Here is a 26047-nt window from a genome sequence, read left to right as displayed (position 1 = left end):
TGAAGGTTTTAGGGGACATTTCCTGGAACATATTATATAACATCCTGACAGGTGCACTAGCATGTTATTTGATAATGATGCTTCCTGGTCCTAAGTGCTCATAGATTCCCTTGGGTCACACTTCCTCTTTGTACTTACTTCAGGACCTTCTATCGTTTTGAGGCTGTGTGGGACAGCTCTTTGCATAACTCCCTTTTACTGAACCGAGTGACCCCTTACGGAGAGAAGATCTACATGACTCTGTCTGCATACCTAGAGGTGAGCAGGTCTTGATTTTTTGTGTTTTGTGTTTGGGTCAGAGATACTGGACACGTATTCAGACCTGATAATGGAAATGCACTGTATCAGGAGAGCAATAAATGCTGAGAAAAGGGTCAGATGGTGGGCTTGTGCCTTTACAAAAGTATACCACATGGTGAAGCTTTCTTTAGTCATTTTTTGCTATGACTGATCTGGGTGTAGTACATCAAGGGACATGTCACATCATTACCTAGAAGTCAGTAACCCACCTGTCTTCAGGTTTTATCCTTATGACATGTATTAGCAGTGTGTGACTGTCACTTTAATCTGTTCAGCATGGGATATTTCTTTGAAACCAGAAGCAATAGCCCTCTTGTCCATCTGTATGGGTACAATGAATTCCCACCCCAGACCCCCCTGACACAAGTTAAACCACGTGTGTGTGTCTTTTGTTAAAGCTGTGACTTTTATTATGGTTTAAGCTTTAGCATCCCAATAAAATTATTATTCTTAGAATGTGTCCTTATAGTTGTGGACTAAACCTGCATTTGGCTATCCTCTATGGAAGCAGCCTGAAAATAGCCTAAAAATAATTTGAAAACAGTAACACATTTTGAAAGAGCAGTGCTTGAGGGTACACAGTAAACACTCAATAAATACATGTTGATTACTTGAATGAATTAGCAGATTATGAAACTGTAAACATGCCAAAGTCAGTGCCTAGTCCCCATGGTCCCATCTGTCTTGGTGTGCCACTAAGAACACTGCTTTAATAGTTATTTATTTAGCTCCTTTTATGTACCCCACACTGAGTTAACTGCTTCAAGTAGAAAGTGCAAAACTCCAAGGAGTTTGCAGTCTGACATAGAAGTTGACTACTTGTTTGAGGAGTCATTGCAAAAATCTTCTCTTGTCCCATAAAACTAAAACTTGTCTCAATACAATTTTCCTTCTATAGTACTCAGGCCCCACTAATTAATTGTATGTAGCATGCCTATATTTCAGTCCTTAGCATGTTTTTGTCTGCTTCCAGCTTGACCATTGCATTCAACCAGCTGTGATCACTAAAGATGTTTGCATGGTCTTCTATTCGAGAGATGCCAAGATCTCACCACCACGTTCTCTTCGCAGCCTATTTGGGAGTGGCTACTCCAAGTCCCCAGACTCGTAAGTTTTTACAAATGGTCCAGTCTAAATTATTCTTGCAATAATTAAGTTGAATCCATTCCATTCTAATGTTCCCTTAATATGCTATTGCAAGGCTAGTACTAGGAAGTCCTTTTTAATCACTGATAAATTAGTATGATGGTTTCAAAAATAGCTTTTTGAAAACAAAATTTACCTACATATTTTCATTTTTTAAATGATTGGGGCAGCTAGGTGGCGCAGTGAATAGAGCACCAGCCCTGAATTCAGGAGGACCAGAGTTCAAATCTGGTCTCAGACACTTAACACTTCCTAGTTTATTACTCATTGACTCTGGTGGACATAGCCCAACCTAGTAAGCCCAGAAAAAGCAGTGGTAACCAGACCATTGACTCTTCTTCCAATCCAACCCTTGAAGCCATTGTCCAGGGTGCACCCTTTGTGGGAATATGACCTGACAGCTGCTTCTGCTGGTGCTGTAACTCTTGCCTTCTGGCAATCAGAACTACTAAAATTCTTTTCACCTCAGAGTCCTTCACATCATTAAATGGTTCACTATCAGAAACAGGGTGTGTTTTACGAATGGAAATCTATATTAAAGATTGCCACTCCTTTGCTGTTGTACTCCAATGACTACTAGACTTTTCTGACTCACAGCTGGAACTTCCTATATTTATTGTCTCTCCATTTGAATATCATTCAGTCAGTAAACACATATTAGGCACTTTCTGTGTGCCAAGCACTATGCTAAACACTGGGGATATAAAAAGAGTTACATTTTAATACTCATTGACTCTAAAAAGACAGTGCCTTCCTTTAAGGAGTTCACAGTTTAATGCAGGGAAGCTTCTTGAGATCAAGATCTGTTAGCATGTTTTATTTGTTACCCCAGTACTTTGTGCAAAGAAAGCATTTAATAAATGATTTTGCACAGCTCTTTGTGACCGTCACCATCTATTAAATCTATCTCTTTGATAATACATTCCAATATATTGCCAGTAATCAGATCTAGTTCCCTGGCCTCCTTCTGAAGCATAAGGCTCCAAAACAGCTATAAACATGATACTTGGCCACTATGTACCTCAGTTTCCTCATCTGTGAAATAGAGGCAACAATACTCACACAATTTTTCAAATGATTGTTGGGATAACATATATTGTATATTGTAAGATTCCATGCAAACATTGTAATTATTTCTAAAGTGCTTTTGATTATCTTTGAGAGGGATGATCATTTTTACAGAGGTAAACTGACATCTTGTGTGAAAGAGAAATTATGTTTTTTCATATTTCTGTTATGAAAATTAATGAGATTATTGTGGTTTGTTTTCTTTTTAAATAGAAACCGTGTAACTGGAATTTATGAACTCAGTTTATGCAAAATGGCAGACACAGGCAGTCCTGGTAAGTAGCTGTCATTTTTGCATGGTGTTACACTTACTCAGGGGTGCTCTAACCACATAGATTAGTAGAGTTACATTGTTCCAGAAAACTCGAAAATGTCCATTTGGGATAAAAGAAAATGAAACGAATCATAAACAAAAATTGTATTTTATTGTAGCGGATCTTCTCACAAGTTCTATTGAGAGTGGAGGTGGCTTTCTCTTTTGTTATACTGCAGCACAATTTTGAGTCATCCAGTGAATGATATGCATACATAGAATACTGCATATCTTAGAAATTAAAAATGAATTAAAATGAACTTGCTTTGGAAATTTGATTCCTGGAGAGAATTGACAGCACATTGAGATATCACAAACCCCAAAAGAATCATTGCCATTTAGAAAGATTAAAGTGTCTTCTAACTGCTCTCAAAGCATATATTTTGGTGTAAGTTGATTGCTTTTATCACTAGCTTCATGGACTGAAAGAAATCTTCACATTCTCTGTTAATAGTATCAGAGAGAGCAAAAGGACCTTAGCTGAATGATGAGAACTTTTCAATTTTTAGCTGATTGTCACCTTTATAGGAAACATGTTTAAAGAGAAACCACTGGACCTGAGTTCAAATCAGGTCTCAGACACTTACTAGCTGTGTGACCCTGGGCAAGTCACTTAACCTCAAATTGCCTCAGCCAAAAAAAAAGAAAAGAAAAGAAAAGAAACCAGGATTTCATATGCTTGGTTCATATAGAAAAGATGGAGCCTTTGATTTGAAATTAAGTCTTTATAAAGTACTACTTTATAGCAGAAGTTTTTAAGGGGGGAGGTTAATTTTCATTTTTTTTTTTTTTACATCTATTCCCTTCTAGAGAATAATCTCATAACAAAGAATAAAAAGGAGGGAAAGAAAAGTACTCAACACAAAACAGCAAAAAAGTCTCATAATATATTCAGGGCTTCACATGCAGAGTCCTCAACTTCTGCAAAGAAACTAAGGGCAGCTCCTTCTTTGGTGCCAGTTTTGGCAATTACAGTTTCAAAGTGTTCAATTTCAATAAGTTGTTTTGTTGTTCTGACTTTTTCCATTGACATTGTTACAGTCACTGTGTATCCTTTCTCTGGTTCTGTTTATTTCATTTTAAATCAGTTTATAGAAGTCATTCCATACTTCTTTGTTTTTCATAGCATTTCTTATAGCACAACCCTGTTCCATTAACTTTGTGTAGCACAACTTATTTATCCTGCCATCCCTCCCAGTCAGTGGGCATTTGCTTCCTTTTTTTGTTACTTTATAAAGTTCTTCTAAGGATGAATTTTTTGATGTGTTATAGTTGGCTTGGTGTTTTGTTTTTATTTTTCCATTTCCCTCCTTAGGCTTGACAGTGAATTCTAGGGAACATACCTTCCAAGATTGGTGGACTAATTCACAGTTCCACTAAACGTGCAAATGTGGTTTTAAAAAAAAAAAAGTAGGATTTTTTTTTCCTTTTTTTGGGGGGGAGGGGGAGAAGGAAGGGATATGAGAGGTCAAATAGAATTTGCTTAATCTCCAAGTCTCTGAAAAATCAGTTTCCAAGCCCAAATTGCTAAATTAGTGGATCATTAATTTTCTGTAGACTAAGGAAGATATAAATTTGTAAAAATGTGTTCTGAAATTTTTCTACTTTCTCCGTTTTAGGTATGCAAAGAAGGAGGAGAAAAGTTCTGGATACATCTGTGGCATATGTCCGGGGAGAAGAGAACCTAGCAGGTTGGAGACCCAGAGGAGATAGTCTTATTCTTGAGCATCAGTGGGAACTGGAGAAATTAGAGCTTCTGCATGAGGTATCAGAAGATTGGGATCCCTTTGTAAATCAGGGCTTTCAGAGAATCTTTTCAAAGTGAGAGATATCACAGAAAAACAGTTTTGAGAAGTGAAAACTCCTTTACAGCCATCCTCTCACATTATAAAGAAATCATGTAGATGTGGGGGAGTGGTGTTTGGAGGAATTTGACGTGTTTAGCCTTTGTTGGGTTTCCTGCTTTCTGGGGGAGGGGAAAGGGGGGAAGTGAGGGAGAAAAATATATAACACAAGGTTTTACAAGGGTGAATGTTGAAAACTATCTTTGCTTGGTTTTGAAAAATAGAGAGCTAGTATATTAAAAAACAAAATGAAAAATAAAATCTTTATAATTGCTTCCAAAAAAAAAGAAAGAAATCATGAATTTGATGTTCATTCATTCAATCATGTCTAACTCTTCATGACTCACATCAGGCTCTTCTTTCTTCTATCTCCCAAAGTCTCTTCAAGCTCATGTTCTTTACTTCCATGGCACTATCTATGCTTCTCATCCTCTATAGTCCCTTTTTCCTTCACTCTTTCCCAACATCATGAGCTTTTCCAATGAGTCCTGTTTTCTTATGTTGCAGCTAAAGAATTTAAACTTAAGTTTTGGTATTTGTCTTTCCAGTAAATAATATGAATTAATTTCTTTAAGCATTGCCTAATTTTTTTCACCTTGCTGTGCAAGGGACTCTCAAAAGTCTTATTCAGCACCCCAACTTGGAAAATGTCAATTTCATGGCACACAGCTTTCCGTATAGTCCAACTTTCACAACCATACAATGCTACTGGGAAAACCATAATTGTTGCAATATGGACCTTTGTCACCAAAGTGACGTCTCTGCTTTGTAGCATGCTGTCCAGTTTTGCCATACCTTTACTTCTAATGAACAAATGTCTTTTTAATTTCATGGCTGCATTCTCCAACTGCAGTAATCTTGAACTGAAGAATACAAAATCTTACAACTTCCATTTCTTCTCCCTCTATTTGCCAGGAAGTGATGGGACCACTTGTAGCTTTTTAATTTTTTTAATGTTTAAAGTTAAGCTTCAAAATAGCTTTCACACACTCCTCTTTCATCTTCATCAAGAGACTTCTTAATTCTTTTTCACTTTCTATTATTAGATTAGTATTGTCTGCATATCTGAGATTGTTGATATTTCTCCTGGCAACCTTAATTCACGCTTTTGATTCATCCAGGTTGGCATTTCCCATGATGTACTCTGTACCCAAATTAAATAAAGGGACTATAGACAGCATTGTTGTACTCCTTTTCCAATCTTGAACCAATCAGTGGTTCCATGTTTGATTCTGTTACTTCTTGGTCCATATACACGTTCCTTTGAATACAAATAAATGAGCTAGTATTCCTATCTCTTTTAGAATTTGCCATATTTTATTGTGATCCACATCATCAAAGGCTTTAGTTTAGTCAATGAAGCAGAAATAGATGTTTTTCTGGAACTCTTTACTTTCTCCATAATCCAATGTATGTTGGCAATTTGGCCTCTAGTTTCTCTGATTCTTTAGAAACCTAGCCTATACTTCTGGTAATTCTTGATTCACATACCTAGCTTGCAGAATCGTAAACATAGTCTTGCTGGCATGTGAAATGAGTTCAGCATTCTTTAACTTTGTCCTTTAGGATTTGAATATAAATTGTTTTTTGTTGTTTTTTTTTTTCCAATCCTGTGACCAAATTAAGTTTAACAGCAAAATCTTTTAGGATTTTAAATAGCTCAACTAGAATTCTGTCACCTCTGCTAGCCTATGATCAGTAATGTTGCTTCCTAAGGTCCAACTGACTTCATTCTCCAAGGTGTCTGGCTCTTGATCAGTAACTGTACCATCAGTGAATGTTGAAAACTATCTTTGCTTGCGTTTTGAAAAATAGAGAGCTATTATATTAAAATATATTAAAAAACAAAATGAAAAATAAAATCTTTATAATTGCTTCCAAAAAAAAAAAGAAAGATTCCTTAGGTATGCAATTGAAAAATATCAATTTCATGGCACACAGCTTTCCCTATAGAACAATTATGTTCCATTAACTTTGTGTAGCACAACTTATTTATCCTGCCATCCCCCCCAAATAGTTCTTTTGAATATTTCTGCTGACTCTTTTTAATCTCTTACTTCTGTTAAGTCACTTTTGTCTTTTATCATGTCTTTTATCATTTTTATATGATGCATTCCCTTCATATCTCTGATTTTCTAGATGAGATCTTGTCTTACCCATCTGTTGTTTTCTATTTCTTGGCTTTGTTTATTAAAAAAAAACCTTAATCTTTCCTTGCTATTCTTTAGAATTCTGCATTCAGTTAGATGTATCTTTCCTTTTCTCCTTTCTCTTTCCTTCTTTGATTATTTGTAAAGACTTATCAGGCAGCCATTTTGCTTTTTTGCTCTTCTTTTTTTGTAAGCATGGTTTTTATCATTGCCTGCTGTATAAATATTGCAAATCTCTTTCCATACTTCTTCAGACCAGATCTAATCCCTTAAATCTATTTATCACCTTCACTTCCTATTCATAAAAGAAATATATCTAAATGGTCTGAGAGTTTTCCCTACTTTCTTCGATTTAAGTTTGAATTTTACAATGAGATACTCATGATCTGAGCCACATGCAGTTCCAGGTCTTTTTTTAACTGACAATATAAATCTTCTCCACCTTGGTCTGCAAATTCTATAATCAGTCTGATTTTGTTATTGTCCATCTAGTGATAGACTTCCCTTATGGTTGTTAGGGGAAAAAAAGTGTTTGCTATGACCAGCTAATTGTCTTGACAAAACTCTTATTAGTCTCTGCCCTTTTTCTTTTATACTCCAAAACCAACTTTCTTGTTATTCCAGTTGCCTTTTGACTTCCTGCTTTACCATTCCTCTCCCCTATGATGAATGTGACATCTCTTTTTTTATTTTATTTCTATAACATGTCATAGATATTTTGTCATGTTTGGCATCAGTAGTTGTAGCATAGATTTGTATTACTGTGATATTTAACTATTTGTCTTGGTTTTAAACAGATATCATTTGGTCATTTTTGAGATTATACCCCAGTACTGCTTTTCTCCCCCTTTTATTAGTCAAGAGGATTCCTGCATTTCTTCTAAGGAATTCTTGCCCATAATAATATATCTACTGAAAAGTCAGTCATTCCTGTCCATTTAAACTCACTATTGATATTGAAGTTTAATCTTTCCATCTTTTGTTTGACTACATATAGTTTACCTTGTTTCATAGAACTTACATTGCTGGCTCCTGTGCACAATATTGATCTTTTTAGCATCAGATTTTTGTTTCCAGACCCCTTAGTAGCTAATTAGAGCTACTTGTAATTGTCATCCACTCTTCCTCAGTATTGGACACCTTCTAAACTGAGGGACCTATCTTCTGGTGTTATCTCTTTTATCATTTTAATACTTTCCATGAGATTTTCTTAGAAAAGATACTGGAGTAGTTTGCCATTTTCTTCCACTGTGGATCACTTGTCAGAACTTCTGACCTGGCCATCTTAGATAACACTGCCTGGCATATTTTGTAGTTCCATTGATCTACACAAAAGCTCCTCTGCTAGGAGGGGAAATCATGGATATTCTCCTACTTATTTCTGGTTGCTTTATATCCACTCTATCCAAATTTGTAGCCATTCTTAAGTTTTAGATAAAACAAAGCTATACCGTGCTAGTAGATCATGCCTTCTTGTTCCCCTCTCTTTGTTTCTAATCATTGAAATTTCTGTGGCCATTTTTAGGTAGAAAAGACTCGTCATTTCCTGCTGCTCCGTGAGAAGCTTGGCGATAGCATCCCCAAATCCCTAAGTGATTCACTGTCTCCCAGCCTCAGCAGTGGAACCTTGAGCACCTCCACCAGCATCTCTTCTCAAATCTCCACCACCACGTTGGAGAGTGCAGTCACCCCAAGTGAGAGCAGTGGCTATGACTCAGCTGACATCGAGAGTTTGGTGGATCGGGAGAAAGAGCTGGCAACTAAGGTACCAGTCAGACTCATAAACTGACAATGTAGGGGACTAGGAAAGAGTGCTCTCTCGTGGGGGAAGGGGTGCACTTTTTACTTGTAGTCCTTGTTTATTAGCTTCTACTTCCTCCAAGACCTTATCATCATTTAACCTTGTGAGTCACTGTGCTCAGTTTTATTCAAAATTCTTAGGGGATCCCAAGAATCCTCCAACTGTAACTGCATCATTTAATGTAATGTAATTGTTCAAGTTTCCTGTGGAACTCTTTGCTTCTTGCTACATTTGTCCCCCATTCATTAAATACCTTCTGTATTCAGTGTACTCTGTGAGACACTGAGAAAAAGAAAGAAAAGTATCAATGGAATTTTGTATCAATGGAATTTGTGGTCTGTCAAGGCAAGTGCAGCACATAGACCAATGTGGGCGCCTGTGCAATAGCTCAAGGAAAGACTAGGCTGAGCATGAGGAAAGTAAAGGGAAAAAGGGTTTCTGACCAGCACAAGGTAGTCCCAATGAAGGATTCATGAATGACTGGTGAATTGGGCTGTGGAGGAGGAAGTGGGGGAAAGTAGGGAGGTGGGCCAACCAACGCCAAGATGATCAAGGCATTCCAAGCGTGAACACTTTTAGATGCCTAATCCTGGCTAAGGTGAAGGATTGTATGAAGGTAAAGTTAGTAAATGTGTAATTGATATTCTGAGGCTTTAGTAATTGTACTTTTCCTTTTTCTTGTTATGTGTCTGGGGATCTTCTGAGGTATGTTTTGTTTCTCTTCTCCAGTGCCTGCAACTTCTCACCCACACTTTCAACCGAGAATTTAACCAGGTGCACAGTAGCATCAGTGACTGTAAGGTGAGCAAATTGCTTAGTCCCCTAGTCATCATTGTAATATATTAATGACTTTTTTTCTCCAATTCACCTTACTTTTCCATCTCCCAAATTATCTGTTTAATTCTTTTCCTTATTTAGGCATACCAATATTTGCTGAGCTAGGTGAGGTCAGTTAAGAAATCAGCTCCTTGTGTTTGTTCCTACATTTTTAGACCAGGAGCTTGAATTCCTAAACCCCCAATAAAAACATCATTGAGGGACTGGGGAAAAGGCGTTCCCTATCTCCTTAGTGGAGAAAAGTGTTTGTCAGCCTTCAACAGAGGAAGTTGAAAAGACTTATTCATTTCAATGAACACTTAATAAGTACCTCATATAGAAGGGTGTTAGGCAGGAGAGCTGCAAAGATAAAAATGAAACAGTCCCTGTTCTCAAACAGGTTATGTTCCATTGGGAGGAGATGCTCACAGATAAATAAATGCACAGTATTTTCAGGGGGGAGACAAAACAACCGAGGTCATCCTGAAAAGTCCTTCGTAGAACAGGGGGGAGTCTGAACTTATTTCTATGACCTTATTTTTTAAAGTCTTTAAATAAATGTATTTCAGTCTAATTGATTTCTTTTGTAATCCAATGTATTTTATTTTGTGTGTTTTTAAGCTATGATTCTAAGTCTTTTTGAGTTGTTTTTCTTTACGTTGTCCTTTTGTAAACTGTTGGTCTGGTTCTGCTCACCTTACTCTGAATTAGTATCTCAAATTTTCTGAAATTGTCTCTTGGATCATTTCTTATGGTATAGTCATGTTCCATTACATTCATGCTCTACAATCTGTTCAGCCATTAAGGGGCTTACTTCTTTTGCTTCCCTCCCCCCTTTCTATATCTCAGCATTTCAGTCTGAGTGTTATCCTATAAGCATCTCAAACTCAGCATGTCCAAAACAAAACTTATTTATCTTTATTCTAAAATCTCCCCTCTTCCCAAGCTTTCTTATTTCTGTACAAGGAACCACCGTTCTTTCTGGATCTCACATTTGTAACTTTGACATCATTTTTAACTTGTCATTCTCCTTCATTCCACATATTTAACCATTTGATGGTACTTGTCACCACTTCTCTGATCTCTGAGCCCTTCTTTCCACTCACATAGTCACCACTTTAATTCAGACCCTCATCTTGCCTAGATTACAATATCACATTCCTAATTGAACTCCCTGCCTCAAGTCTGTTCCCACACTCTGCTACCAAAGTGATTTTCTGTAAGCACAATCTGGCCCCTGGTAGAAATAGAATCTCCTTTGTTTGGCTTGTTAAATCTTTCACCATCTGGCTCCAACCCATCTTTCCTGATCTATCATCATCCTCTTTCATGCTCAGTTCAGCCAAACTGGGCTTTTCTTTCTTCCATCTAACATTTTCCATCCCCCTGATAGCTCCCTTCTTTCCTCTAATAGTACTCCTTGATAAACAACTTGGGGCTCTTTCCCCTTAACTACCGAGTATTTAAATCCATGTGTATTTATTCTTTCTCCTTTTGCCTGCCTTTCTTTTCTGTCTCTGATCTTTCTGCCTTTCTGTGTATGTATGTATGTATGTGTGTGTCTTTCTCTCCTCCTTTACCTGCTCCTTATCAAGAGGATTTGACAGAATGATTTAATTCTCTTTTTAAAAATAATTTGCTCCTAGCTGTACCAGATCTAAAACTATATTATAAAGCAGCAGTCATCAGAACCATTTGGTATTGACTAAGAAATAGAAATATTGATCAGTGGAATAGGTTAGGTTCAAAGAACAAAATAGTCAACGGCTATAGCAGTCTAGTATTTGACAAACCTTAAGGCCCCAGCTTTTGGGATAAGGATTCACTATTTGACAAAAACTTCTGAGAAAACTAGAAACTAGCATGGCAGAAAGTAGGCACAGACCACACCTAACACCAAAATGGTCGAAATGGGTTCATGATCTAAATATAAAGAACGATATTATAAACAGATTAGAAGAACATAGGATAGTTTGCCTCTCAGATTTGTAGAGGAGAAAGGAATTTGTGACCAAAAAAAAAAAAAAACTAGAGACCATTGTTGATCACAAAATAGATAATTGTTATTATATTAAGTTTAAAAGATTTTGTACAAACAAAACTAATGCAGACAAAATTAAAAAGGAAACAATAAACTGGGAAAACACTTTTATATCCAAAGCATCTGATAAAGGCCTCATTTCTAAAATATATATTGATTCAAATTTATAATAGTTCAAGCTATTCTCTAATTGATAAATGATCAAAGGATATGAACAGACAATTTTCAGGTGAAGAAATTGAAACTATATCTTGTGACATGAAAAGGTGCTTCAAATCACTATTGATCAGAGAAATGCAAATTAAGACAACTCTGAGATACTACACACCTCTCAGATTAGCTAAGATGACAGGAAAAGATATGACAAATGTTGGAGGGGATGTGGGAAAACCGGGACACTGATACATTGTTGGTTAGAACTGTGACTGGATCCAACCATTCTGGAGAATAGTTTGGAACTATACTCAAAAAGTTATCAAACTGTGCATACCCTTTGATCCAGCAGTATTACTACTAGGCTTATATCCCAAAGAGATTTTAAAGAAGGGAAAGGGACCTGTATGTGCAAGAATGCTTGTGACAGCCCTCTTTGTAGTAGCCAGAAACTGAAAACTGAGTGGATGCCCATCAATTGGAGAATGGCTGAATAAATTGTGGTATATGAATGTTATGGAACACTATTGTTCTATAAAAAATGATCAGCAGGATGATTTCAGAGAGGCTTGGAGAGACTTACATGAATTGATGCTAAGTGAAATGAGCAGGACCAGTAAATCATTATACATAGCAATAACAAGACTATATGACAATCAATTCTGTTGGACGTGGCTCTCTTCAACAATGAAAGGATTCAACTAGTTCCACTTGTTCAGTGATGGAGAGCTGTATATCCCCAGAGAACCAACCATGGGAACTAGCATTTCCATTATCTCTGTTGTTATTTGCTTGCATTTTGTTTTCTTTTTCAGTTTTTCTTTTCCTTCCTTCTTGATTTGATTTTTCTTGTGTAGTAAGATAACTGTATAAATGTGTATATATATATATATATATGTGTATATATATATATATATATATATATATATATATATATATATATATATATATATATATATATATATATATTGGATTTAACATGTATTTCGATATAGTTAATATGTATTGGACTACCTGCCAGCTAAGGGATGGGGAGTGGAGGGGAAAGTTTGGAACAAAAGATTTTGTAAGAATCAATATTGGAAAAATTACCCATGTATATGCTTTATAAATAAATTTTAAAAATTTTTTAAAATAGCTTGCTAATGCATAAGGCTTATAAAGGCAAAAGACCTTCACAGTCTGGCATTTGATGGTTTTGTTAATGGCAATTTTAAACTCCTCCCTAACTTTTCTGATGTTTTACCTTAATCTAATGTATCCTGTTTTATTTGTGTCTACAGTTGTCTGATATATCTCCAATTGGGCGAGATCCCTCAGTGTCCAGTTTTAGCAGTGCCACCCTAACCCCTTCATCTACCTGTCCCTCTCTGGTAGATTCAAGGTGCAGTTCAGTGGACCAGAAGTAAGTACCCTTCTCCATAGGGAGAAGATGATATGGATGACATAGGGCAACACCTGGTTTCAGCTGCTGAATTGATTCTCTTTTCTTGTAGCAGATCTTTTGGTTGCCTCCAAAGTGCCCTTCTTTATCTTCACTTTTTTTATATATAATTTTCCCTTTTTAAAAAAAAACTGTAATCTGTTGTGTTTAAAAAAATTGTACATTAGTAAAAAAAATATCTTTGTTCTAAAATAAATTTTGTATTCTATATAGAAAAAAATACACATATAGGATAATCCTATAAAATGAAATGGGCAGCTTGGTGATGCAGTGGACAGAGTGCTGAATCTGGAGTCAGAAAGACCTGAATTCAAATCTGGCCTCAGATACTTTCTAGCAGTGTGATCATGGGCAAGTCATTTCACCTTTTTTGCCTCACTTTCCTTTTCTGTAAAAGGAACTGGAGAAGGAAATGGCAAACTGCCTTTGAAATTGTCATGAAAAGTTGGACATGACTGAAATAACTGAGCAACCACAACATAAAATGTTATCATAGGATCACATTTGTCCTAAGACAATTTGTTCAAAGTTTGCAAATCAAAAAAATTAAAATCCACACCCACAGTAAGCAAAATGTTATATTCTTCCAGATTCCTTTTGGTTGATGTTTTTAAAAAAAACTTAGGGATGTGAAGAGAATGGCTAAGAAAAGGAAGCATCCCTTTCAACACTGCTATTTGGGTTCTCCATCTAATTTAAGTAGTTGGTTTCTCTTGTAATATTAGTGTATCTGGGAGGGATTTTTTTCTTATTCAGATTTTCTTATGAAAATAAATCTGATGAATCTGATAAATGTGAAAATATGTTTAGAAGAATTGCACATGTTTAACATTATATTGGATTACTTGCTGTCTAGGGAAGAAGGATGGAGGGAAGGGAGGGAGAAAAATTTGTAACACAAGATTTTTCAAAAGCAAATGTTGAAAATCGTCTTTGTATGTATTTTGAAAATAAAAATGCTATTATTTTAAAATTTTAAAAGAAAAGAAATTAGGAATTACTTTAATTCTCATACTTTTAATCCCTGTTTTATAGGACCCCAGAAGCTAACTCTCGGGCCTCAAGTCCTTGCCCAGAGTTTGAACAGTTCCAGTTGGTCCCAACAGTGGAGACTTCCTACTTGGCTCGAGCTGGAAAAAATGAATTCCTCAACCTTGTTCCAGATATTGAAGAAATTAGACCTGGGTAAGAAGGATTTGTTTTTGGTGCAAAGTTTGTAGGTATGAGGTTGCTATTGCTTTGAAAGCTCTCAAGCTGAGGTCACTTAAGCCAAATATATTTGGTGCTTTGAGAGCAGGAGGGCTTCCTTCCTGTGAGCTGCTTTGGGAGGGATTCCTTGCCTAAATTTACCCACTAATATGTGTAGAATTATGGTAGAAATTGGTTATGTAAAAAGAAAAGAGAACAAATTTTCTTAAGCAGCAGAAAAGACAAGTATGCAGATGTCTCTGCTCTAAAAACAAGTCTGTCAGGGACAGAGGAACTATCTGCACCATATAAACTTGAGGGGAACAAGGGAGAACCTGAAAAAGGGGAGACTCTCTGCAGTTGAAGTGTTCCTTCTAGAGCCATCTAGCAACAAGGGCTGAGATGAAAGGGGGAGACCAAGGAGTCAGCCAGTTTAGCTGGAACTCCAGAGTACCAGGTGAAGGAGAATAAACTAAGAAGACTGTGACTGTTGAAATAGGAAAGTGAAGAAGCATGGAATGGACAAGAGAAGACATGATTAGAGCAGTCTGTCAGGAACATCATGTGGAAAACAAAATTAAAAATGGTTTGAAACATATTTTATATGTATTGGACTTCTGCCAGCTAGGGGAGGGGATGATTTGTTCTGTTAAGAACTTTTTGAGGAGCATCTGGATGGTACAATGGATAGAGCATTAGTCCTGGAGTCAGTATGATCTGAGTCAGCCCCTTGACACATACTAACTGGGTGACCCTGGACAAGTCATTTATACAGATTGCCTCAGCAAAAACCCAAAAACTTTTTGGGAATAAAGTGCTGGTTCAGCATGCAGGTGGAAATATACAGAATGAGTAGTGAGAAATTTAGGATTGGAGCTTTAGGAGAAAGTTAGGAATAAAGATTTAGATTCAGAGTCATCTCCATAGAGAGAAAAGTTAAAGCCACAGAAGTAGGTAAGAATGTCTAAATGACCCATTTGCCTGTTTTTACTTGTTCTGGATGGATGGATAAATGGATGAATGAATGAAAGAAAAAACCATTTAGTGCATACTATAGACAAAACACTGTGCTAATCTCTGGAGGTGTAATTAGAAATTTTAGTTGTTGCTCTCAAGGAACTTTCTAATTGGGGAAGAAAAAGCAGAGTCAATTTTAGCTCTTAGTCAGATAAGTTCTATATATCTATATATATATATGTAACTTTGGCTGTTGATCTTTCTTTTGTTAGGAAATTAACTTTGCTTGTTGTCCTCCAGCTCAGTGGTCTCTAAAAAGGGCTACCTCCATTTCAAGGAGCCATATTCCAGCAATTGGGCTAAACATTTTGTGGTCGTGCGACGTCCATATGCATTCATCTACAACAGTGACAAAGATCCAGTGGAGCGAGGGATTATTAATTTATCAACAGCCCAGGTGGAATACAGTGAGGACCAGCAGGCCATGGTGAAGGTCAGTACTGACATGTCTTGTTTCTACTGCAGCACATGAACGAAGTGGTAACCTTTATAGCCTAGGAAATTGTTCCTTCTGAATGTTCTATGAAGCTGATTGTTAATGTGAATCAAGATAGTAGCCAGAGACATTTAATCATTAAAAATGTTGTGGGAAAGAGTACCTTCTCCAAAGAGAAGGCCCCTGTAAATTCAAGTACTCCAAACATTTCTGTTGATGAATGACATGCTGACTGCAGCATACTCTGAAACAAGACATATTTTTCTAAGTGAAATTTATAATTAGTGAAAATTTTGGCTGTTATTTGTCTGTTGTGCAACATGGATGGACAGTCTATAGCACTCATCCATCAGTTTAGACTACTTGGACAGTCTTTGCAAACAGGCAGTTAACTGGACCCAGAACAGAACAGGTAGAGAACAGAGGCTGGATTGCCTTTGGAAAATTACCATAGTGATCCCAAGCATTCTCCCTAAAGAGACATTTTAATATCAGTATTGTTGGAGTGTTATAGTATGAAAAATTGGGATTAAGGATTTCCTAAAGAGCACTGGAGAAGTATGTGATGGGTATAAACAGACTGCAACACATTACAAGCCAGAAATTAGACTGGGTAAAGTGTTGTAAAAGATGTAATTAAAGAAATGGATGATCTCAAAAGAATAAATAATCTCATGGTGAGAGCAAAGCAAAAACTGAGGGACAGCTCACATATTCCACAAGTATGCCATCTTTTGTCAGGAAAATTAGAGGAAGTCTCATTTCCCAACCAAGATATTAAGTGAGCCTTCTCACTTAACTGGTATCAAACAGTCCCATTCCAGTACCGTTTCTGTGTCATCCTGCTGCCTCTTGGTGAAAGTACTTGGCCAAAAAAATACTGGAATATTATTAGTCTTCTTATTAACTCTTACCATCTGTGATTCCTCCTAGACATCCAATACCTTTGCTGTATTCACAAAGCACCGTGGTGTCCTTTTGCAAGCTATCAATGATAAAGACATGAATGACTGGTTATATGCCTTTAACCCACTCCTTGCTGGCACGATACGGTAAGAAATGGCACATTCCTATCTTTCCTTTCTGACATTTACTTTTGAGCCCCATAAGAACAATACTATTTGTAAGTGAGGAATAGTTACTATGACTATAAAAAGGAGAAAAAGCATTTCATATTTGAGCCTTGGAAATAGTCTGAGGCTGCCTGTACTCCCCGGGAGACATATCCTGTCATATCCTACTCATATATACAGCTCAAACCATACTGGCTCCTTCTCTTTGTCTTTATCTCCATTCCTGTTCCTGTTTTTTGCACTTTTTCAGGTATGAGATGGGAGCCAAATTTTAGAGTTTTTTAAGTTCTACTATTCCATTGTTTGGGTAATAGCTACAAGTTTGGGAGTTGAGTTGTTCAGCTCTCTATTGGGGCAGTTTCTAAGAAGTTGTTCTAATGGTGCAAGAGGAAGTTGTGATAGTCTGGGGTTTTTGTCCAAGAGGCCCATTTCCCTGGCACTGATCCTGGGAGAAGAGACTCCAGGTGTGAGTCATAGAGGAGGAGCAGGAAGGGGGAAAAAGTGCAATCCAATTTACTTACGGTTTTTACCTATCTTTTATAGGTCAAAACTCTCTCGTAGACGCACAGGTCCACTGAAGTACTAAGCAGATGCTGCCGAGCCCCCCTCGCCTTCAGACCAGAGGAAAGGGTCGTCACTCATCCTCTCTGTGCTTCTTGACGGTTTTCCTTGTACGTGCTCCTGTGGCTTAACTACTGCTTCTTCCCCACCTTGCAGTTTTTCTAGCCCTCTTGTTCCTCAATTCTTCTTGCTCTGTCTTCTTTTCATTTCTCCTATGCTGAGAATACTACTAGTAGCATGTGGTCAAACAAAAGGAAAAATGGGGAAAGAAGGGGATCCAATGAATCTCTAAATTATTTTTGTTGGGGTAGAGGGTGTTCGTTTTGGATTATCGGTTAGTTCTTCTGACCACCTTTGGTGTCTGTACTGCTCTCTTTGGATATTTTTGTCTGTCTCTGAAAACTGCTTGTGACTTTTCTTCCCTATTCCCAATTTGTGGTGAGGTTGTTAACAGTTTTCCCCAGTGACCTCCAACCTATGGAAAGAGGAAGGGATTCAGCCCCTTTATGACTTGGATAAGGGGCTTTCCAATGCCAGAAACCACAGTTAGATCGTTTTCTGTTTCTTTATTTTTCTTCCTTTTTTGGCTCTGGTTTCTCTTTAAATTTCTTTCCAGCAAAGCAGCTATAATGAAAAATTGGACACCACTCATTCTGAAAAGTAGTTGGAGCTCACCTGGAATGAGATTCTGTAATAGTTTAGTTGATGGTTGGGGATGTTGGGGAGAAAATTATTTTCATAGGCTCTTCTGTTAACATCAGGTAAGGATTGTGACATAGGCTCCAAAGCACATGGAATGAGAATTGGTAGACCAGTGTTCACCAAGTCGTTCCTCTCTCCAGGTCCCACACAGCTGAAAAGACATAATGCCTGTGGGCCTTGGGACTGCTGATTAGAAACCGGAAAGTATCTCCTTAGGACCAGTAGTGTCCTGGGACTGCCCTAAGGAATCCATGCATTGCATTAGGAGAATTAGCCAGAAGGGGGGAAGGTTTCATTTGTGATGAATGATAATTATAATATTGTTGTTAACTGATAAAATATGATTGACTGAAGAAAACTATCATCACCAAGAGTGGCTATCAAGCAGCCCTACCTTTGACCAGATTGGCCTTCATCCAAGAGGAGGAATCACATTTCCTCTGTACCCCTGTGGACTTCTAGCTTTATTTTGCAGGTCCTAGAATTGAGATGGCTGAAACAAAATCTCCTCTGGGATGTGGGGGGGAGGGAGGCATATAAAGGAAGAGAACACAGTGTATGTGCCTGAACTCATGAGTTTGGTGTCATGTTTTTCCTTCACCTTGGAGAGAAGCCGTTTCTTCTTCTGCATTCTCTCGTCTCTTCTACTCTATGCCTTTCTTCCCTAGAGGGTTAACTGGTCCTGCTTAGAACAGAAAAGACTCCCCACTGAGAAAGGAGAAGGCTGCTACTGGGCAAAAGCATTCTCCCCTCTCAGTAACCACTTCTGCTTCAGAGGGACAGTCCCTGGAGAGGACCACGGCTTTGTTCAAATGTCGCCCCCATGTCCTGTTTTTTCATTGGCCATTGAATGTTATGGAAATGACAGAAAGAACAAACGTCTCCAGGTTCCCTTCATTAATTGATTGGATGGCTGGAGAGGCTTATGCCATCTTCTGCTTCCTTCCAAAATAGCCCCTCACTTCCACCAAAGCCTCACTGGAAGGCCCTGCCCCAAGATTTCAGCCTGGAGGTGGATGGCGTCCCCAGCAGGGTGCAGCCAGAGAAGTCGGGGAGAGCATTGGTCACCAGCTGCCTGTGGGCTGTTCATCCCCCGTTAGGTCTCGTCCCTTCAGCACCAGGCTCCCCGGCATCATTCCCACAACTGCTCCTCAATTATGGTGATGAGCATCATAAGAGGAACAGGAAGGCAGAGATTGTAACATGTTGGGCCTTGGGAAGAGCTGAAACCTGTTATTGGGGGTTCTTTCCACTCTCCCTCCCTCCCCTCCCCACAGCTCATTGGTTCTTTTAGCTGTTTGTGGAATTTTTACTGTACTCAGATGTTTCTTTGTTATCTCTGTATTGGATACAACGTGGTACAAACCAGGCTCTGCTCATGCCGTGGATGGCTTCCTGGGTCGAAGTTCATCTGGCTTACTGATGAATGAAGAACAAAACGGAGATTTGCTTAAGCCTTATGCAATAAGGCTAAGGCTCTTGTGATGCCCAATTCAAGAGGGCATGTCTGTCACAGGTGTGGGTGAAAGGCCGAGAGGCAGTGAAATCATGTGGCACACTCAAGTAACTTGAGTTTAGTTTAGTTTGATTTTGTTTTTGTTTTGTTTCTTAAGTAGAAAAAAAACTAGATGGGAAAGTCTTTGCTTTGGGTAAGTCATGAGAAAACACATTTAACTGAATTAGAGGAATGACACCATCCTGAGACAGGGACTAGAACAGGTGCGTGGCTTCTTCTTATCCCTATTAAAGTTACTTTGGGCCCTCCTACTTTTTCTGTAAGGGATCCATTTTGTGTCTGGAGGCTCAAACTTGAGGAACTCTGCTCATATCACACTTAGGTCCCCAGGAAACACGATTGTATGATGCTTCGAGTAGACAAATCCAACTGCACTCACACAGGGGGAAATGTAGAGGGATTTTAAGTTAATTGCTTTTCACAAGGTGATACTAATTACCTTAGAGCATCTAAAAAGCATCCTGAGAATTAAAGGGGAATGTATGATGGTTAAAAATAAAGCACTCTTCCTCTCCTTTTATCTGCTCACACCTTCTTCCCTTTTAGAAAGCAACAGTTGTGTTTAAAAAAAAAAAAAAAATTTCGATCTGATTTTTGTGCAGCCTACTTGAGAGTCAGCCAGCTCTCAGGGCAAGGACCATGTCAGGGGCCAGCCAACCCACTGACTATGGCCACCGCATAGAGTAGGCCACTTGGCCAGAAATCTCAGGAATGACCTGGAATTCTTGTTTTTTAAATTATTTCATTATATCAAAAATGATTGTATCCTAGCCAAGAAACAACTACCCTTGATATTTGTGGTTTTTCTGCAGCTACATGAAAGTTATGGACTACTTAACACTTTTTTTCCTTATTCTAGGATAAAGGGAAAGGAAATAAAATCATTGCAAAAGGTCTTTTTCAGACCCTCCCCCCCAAAAAAAAAAATTAGTGACTTTCCTGGTACATATTTCAAAGCAAAGACTGCTGCCTGCTGCTTATTATCTAATTTACAGGGATATTTAATTTTGTTTTATAATGTATTGTATATTTACACATCTGTAATTAATTGCACATTAGCTGGGGGAAAAAAAAAGGATTATCCAGAGGTTAGCACCGTTTGGTGTTCTGTGTTTGACTCCTACTGCCTGCCTATCACTCTGTATCTATTGTATAGCACCAGTTCTTCCGGTTCTTGTGGGCCTTTGTCTTTCCTTTTAGTTTTGTTCTCTTTTTAAAGGCCAGTTGTTAACCTGCTTCTTAAAAAGAGACTAATGCTGCTGTTCTCGGAAGGTTTGCTGAATGAATGTATTTGAAATAGGACTCTAACTTGTGTGCATTGCATCTCTCCACTGTGGCTACTAATTAATTACTCAATGTTCCAAACCATTACTGTATGTAGTGGGAATGTATTAACTTTGTGTTTCCTTGTTAAGTGGAAACATCAGCTGTTCAGTAGAAAGAGAGTTTTGTTGTTCAAAAGGCCATTTGTGAAATTTTGGTCCAGGCCCTGTAAGAAATTTAGGAAAACTTAAGAAAAAGAAGACTTCCGTATCTGATATTAAGTCTCTCTCCAAATCCTACAGCCAAACAGCTGTGCTCAGATGGAAAGCTAGTACAGAGTACTGTTGGTGTTTCACTACACCTTTGCTGCCGTCTTATTTTCTCATGTCTGGCATTAATTGACCTACATGATTCCATCAACACTCATGTGTTTTGTGTATTTTAGATGTTGTTGCTAAAAATGCTGTTACCCTTATACCCACCTCCCATTGCCATCCTCTCATCCAGCAACAAAAACCATAAAGCATAAGTGGCCTTCTTGAACCAATACTTTGCAAACTGATCTCTCCCCAGTGAAGGAATCAAGCACATTAGCAATGATGTACATTATTAATTTCAGATTTTCATTTCATGTTTTATTTTGTAAATATATCTGATGTTTGGAGCTTCAGTATACAAAATGTAAATATAGTTCATGTATTTGTACTAATTCTGATTCATTTGCTGTATAGCCTTAGATGTGCAATGCAGACATTAAATAACTGTGTATGGTAACCTTGCACCATGGAACTGTTAGTGAACGAGGTAAAATAATAAAGGTACAACCAGTGCATTCGGGCTCCCGTGTGACTGTTCTTTGATTCTCATGCTAAGGCATTGATTAGCACCGATTTTCTTATCTTGATTTCCAAGGAAATCCATTGTAGTCACCATGCATTCCTTTATAGCTTTTTTTGTTTAAAGATCAAATAAGCTCTGTAAATTATAATTCAGAAACTGGAACATTTGCCATGGTTTTGCTCTAAATGTTCTGCTTATTACTCCTTTTCATTCTTCAGAGACCTTTATTTATTGTTTTAGGAATGGCCCTCCTGCAACTCAATTAATAGAACATCCAATATGTTCAGGACGCTGGCCTGGGGGCTTAGAGAACTTCAGGGTTGGCAGGACAAAAGCATTAATAGAAAGTAATAGTTGGCACAGTAGATGGAGCTCCAGGCCTCAAATCTGGCCTCAAAACACTTCTTAGTGTGACTCTGGGCAAGTATGTATGCCTCAGTTTCTTCATCTGTTAAAATGAGCTGGAGAAGGGAAGTGTGTCTGCTAAGAAAACCCCAAATGGGGTCACTAAAGAGTCAGATATAACTGAAAAACAATGCAATCAAAAATTATTGCTGCCTGTCGGTCACTGCTCTCAAGGAGTTTATAGGTACTTTGAGGACTAAATCAGGATCCGTATCACTGCTCCTTTTTTAGGCTAGTCATCTATGGGACGTTACTTTTGAACTCTTGGTTTTTAGTATCTCTAAATTATGCTTTGTGAATTTAATAGAACAAAGCAATGTCTGGCCACCGTAGAGATGATGAATGTGAACCTGTTTCTGAATTTAGCCACTCCACAATTCCCATAGTGTTTCCAAGTATTGGGTTAGACAGCAGGGCTGTGGAATCACAAGATTTAGAGGCTTTAAGGTCAGCTAGTCTAATGTCCTTACCAACAAGCATGATCGACTGCCCATCTTCCCAGCAGACCCTTTTGCTCCCTGCCTTGTTTCTAATTTACAAAGTACTTTTGGATGTTACCTAGCACCAAGAAGTTCTAGGATCTAAACTTGGAAGAGTCCTAAAAGCTATTATTCCAACCCTCTCATTTTACATATGGAAAAATCAAGGACCTGAAAAGTGAAGTGACTTCTTACTTTCAAATAGGTAGTCCAAGTAGCCAGTAGCTCAAACAGTGGTCCTTTGCCTTTCAATTCAGCTCTTTCCATGAAGTTATTCTAGTACTACTTTCAGTATTGGGGGGGGTGGGGAGGGGTGGGGGTGGGGGGCAGAAGAACATACTTTGCCATTTTCCTTAGAAACCTCTTGGCCCTTATTAAATATTTGTTCATCTTACCCTATGTTATTTTTTTCTCCCTTTTACTCCGAAGTCATAATAATAGCAACTTAGTGCCACAGGTGGGAGTCCAATATCTCTATCCTCCACTGATAAGGTCACATAGTTAGGTAATTCCTTATTTAGAGTGCAGTGCCTCTGGGAATTTTTGTACTGTTGCCGCTGTTTGTTACTTATAAATAAGTGTATCAAAATCATGCTTTGAGAGGAATGATGAGTGGGAAAGCAGGGAAGATTGAGATAAGAAAGTTTTTTTTTTGTTGTTTTGTTTTTTTAATCCATGTGGGGCGATCAAGGATCTGAGCATGGGCTGCTTTTATTTGGAGTAACCATGAAACCATTTTACACGTATGTGCGCTGTTGCCAGTGTCCCTGATCGGCAGCATTTTGAATAAAAGTTCATATGTGATTCTATTAAAAATAAACAAAAAAAAAAAAAAAAAAAAAAACCAGCCACTTGCTGTGTAATTAAACTATTTCCTGCCTATTCAATGAACAGGTTAGGCTGTGCTGGTGTGGATCATTTTGAATGGTCACGTTGACTCAGCACAATTGATTCCTTTCTAAACTTCAGACTAGAGCAATCAATCTGCTTCCAGAAATAACAGTCCTTTCACATGACACTTGTGGGCAAAGCTGTGGAACAAGGAAGTGGTTCAAATGGAAGCCTAGATGACTTTTCATATTACCTCCAGTTTCTTCAAGTGAGTTTGTTGTGTGAGGAACTTACCCAATATGCCACTGTTTGTTCCTGGTTCTCCAAAGGTGGTGTTTAAAATCTTCAGCCAGAGGTCTTCATGTTTTAAAGTAAATATGTTCCTGATTCCGAGGTACTAACTCAGACTTTCACTAGAGAAAAAAAGTCCTTACAATCCTGTGTGATTCAGACAACTAAAAGTTCTGCTCAAACCCTCAAGTCAACATGGCATAGTGCCATCTTTGTAGAGGCTGTCAAGTTAGGATGAATAGTCATGAAAAAGGAATTGCCAAGGGGGGAATGCACCAAGTGGGGTCAAAAGGATCCCCTCTGAAGAAGTCCCTACACTTGAGAGAGAGTGGGCCAGGGCCAGCCTGGCACAAGGGAGGCTTTAGGGAGATGCCTTTACATCTTTAAAACAGCTGGCTCGGAAACCTGCTACTGATAGAAAAATGTACACCACGGAAATGCTGAGGGACAATATTGGCTTCTTAAGTCCCTTCTGATTCCCAGACATTATAATTGGGTGATGAGCAACCATTGTGTGCTTATTACAGACCAAAGAACCTTGGTTAACCCCAATGGATGAAGGGCCCTTCTGAGATAGGGATCAACTAAACCATCAGGCTGCCATAGAGCCCTGAAGGGAGAGCAACATCTTGGTGCAAACCCCCTGGCCTCTCCAAACGGTCTTATCTTAACATGATGAGGTAGATCTCAAATGACCATTGGGTCACAGTTCTAGAGGTCCTTTAGTCCAACTCCTCATTAAACTTAAAGATGAGGAAACAGCTCCAGAAGAGCAGATGACTTGTGTAGACCGGGTCACAGAGCTACTAAATGTCTGAGGCAGGTCTCCTTGACTTCCAAACCAGCACTCATAAAGCTCTTAGCACGGTACTAGCATATCATAGGAACTTAATGTTTGTTGTGTTCCTTTCTCTTTATCCACTGAGCCACCTAAATGCTTCTAAGGTTTCTTTGATCTTGTGGTCAAATAAAATGCTACTACTATCTTGTTTTTATAATGATGATAATAATAATAGTTAACATTTATATAGAGCTTGCTATATACCAGGTAAAGCACCTTACAATTATTGTCTCACTTGATCTTCACAACAACGAGAGGGAGGTGCTATTATTTATCTCCCCATTTACAGATGAGGAAATTGAGACAGTTTAGGTGACTTTTCAAGATTATCCTATTAGTTTGAAGCACTGTGTTAAGCACTAGAGATGCGAATGAAAAAGACAATCCTTGCCCTCAAAATGTTGCAATTTATATCTAATGGAGGGAGCAAAGGAAGAAGGAAAAGGTGGGAAGTGACTAAGATAGCCTTAAACCCAATGATACTGGGTCTCATGCCCAAAGAGATCAAAGGAAAAGAAAAAGCTACATATGTACAAAAATATTTGTAGGAGCAGGCAAAGTACTGAAAACTGAGGGGATGGCCATCCACTGGAGAATGGCTAAGCAAGCTATGGTGTATGAATATGATAGAAAGCTGTTGTGCTACAAATGCTGGAGATGGTTTCAGAGAAACTTGGGAAAAACTAATGCAAAGTGAGCAGAATCAAAATGACAATTTATACAATGAATGATAGTATCTTTAAAAGACTTAGTCTAGTGAACATAAATGACCAATCACAGTCTCAAAAGACTCATAATAAAACATAGCAATCTGATGAGACATGAACTCAGTGCTGATTGAGGCATTCATACACATATATGTGTTATATATGTAAATATCCACATACATGTATGTGAGATGTATTTTTATAGAAATGGGGGAGGTGTGAGAGGGGAGAGAGAGAAAAAGAGAGAGAGGAGAAAAAGGAGAGAGCAGAGAGAGAGAGAGAGAATGTGTAAGCCTGCCTATTGCAGGACTTTGTTTTCCTTGACGACACTTGTTTATAACAAGTTCTGTTTTTCTTGCTTTGGAAGAGGGGAAATTGAAGGAATAGAATTCAGGGCTGAAAATAAAATTAAATTTAAGACCCTGTCCCAGAAATTCCCAAGTGGAACTTTGGTATTTTGTATCTATGTTGCAAGCAAGCAAAAATAATAATAGGACCTGTAAGATGCTTTAAGAATTGCAAAGCACTTTACCTCCATTACCTCATTTCTTATCTTCTAAAAAAGTGTTTCCCAATTCTATTTAGACATTGGTATGTTGAAAAGAGATCTTTGCCATGACTTGAATTTCTTTCTTCCTCTTTGGCAGTTTTTGGCCAAGGGGATGGGGGATGGAAAGGGGCAGAAAGTAATAACAATATTTGCTGCCATCACTAATTTCAGTATTGGATCAAACCAGCTCCAGGGTAACTAGAATATCAAAATTGACAAAATTGGTCAAAATTGACCACAGAAAACCCTTAAGAAAGACTGCTACTCCTTC

At 38.1% G+C, this 26047-nt stretch overlaps 1 protein-coding gene across 15 annotated transcripts in view; it reads left to right on the top strand.

Moving 5' to 3' along the window:
• KIF1B (kinesin family member 1B) overlaps positions 1 to 21664 on the top strand; it is a 188391-nt gene extending 166727 nt beyond the window's left edge. For all 15 annotated transcript variants that reach the window (XM_074306314.1, XM_074306312.1, XM_074306310.1 and 12 more), the window contains 11 exons: positions 144 to 258; positions 1274 to 1407; positions 2728 to 2789; positions 4447 to 4592; positions 8347 to 8586; positions 9352 to 9423; positions 12916 to 13037; positions 14112 to 14261; positions 15522 to 15714; positions 16651 to 16769; positions 17334 to 21664. In XM_074306314.1, the coding sequence (XP_074162415.1) occupies positions 144 to 258; positions 1274 to 1407; positions 2728 to 2789; positions 4447 to 4592; positions 8347 to 8586; positions 9352 to 9423; positions 12916 to 13037; positions 14112 to 14261; positions 15522 to 15714; positions 16651 to 16769; positions 17334 to 17376 (1396 nt within the window). In that variant the 3' untranslated portion in view covers positions 17377 to 21664. The remainder of the gene's footprint in view (positions 1 to 143; positions 259 to 1273; positions 1408 to 2727; positions 2790 to 4446; positions 4593 to 8346; positions 8587 to 9351; positions 9424 to 12915; positions 13038 to 14111; positions 14262 to 15521; positions 15715 to 16650; positions 16770 to 17333) is intronic.
• The last annotated feature ends 4383 nt before the right edge of the window (positions 21665 to 26047 follow it).

The sequence above is a fragment of the Sminthopsis crassicaudata genome, chromosome 3 (genome assembly GCF_048593235.1).
Source record: "Sminthopsis crassicaudata isolate SCR6 chromosome 3, ASM4859323v1, whole genome shotgun sequence".
Taxonomy (NCBI): Eukaryota; Metazoa; Chordata; class Mammalia; order Dasyuromorphia; family Dasyuridae; genus Sminthopsis; species Sminthopsis crassicaudata.
Note: the sequence above shows the minus strand (reverse complement) of the source record. Positions and strands in the feature narration are given on the sequence as shown.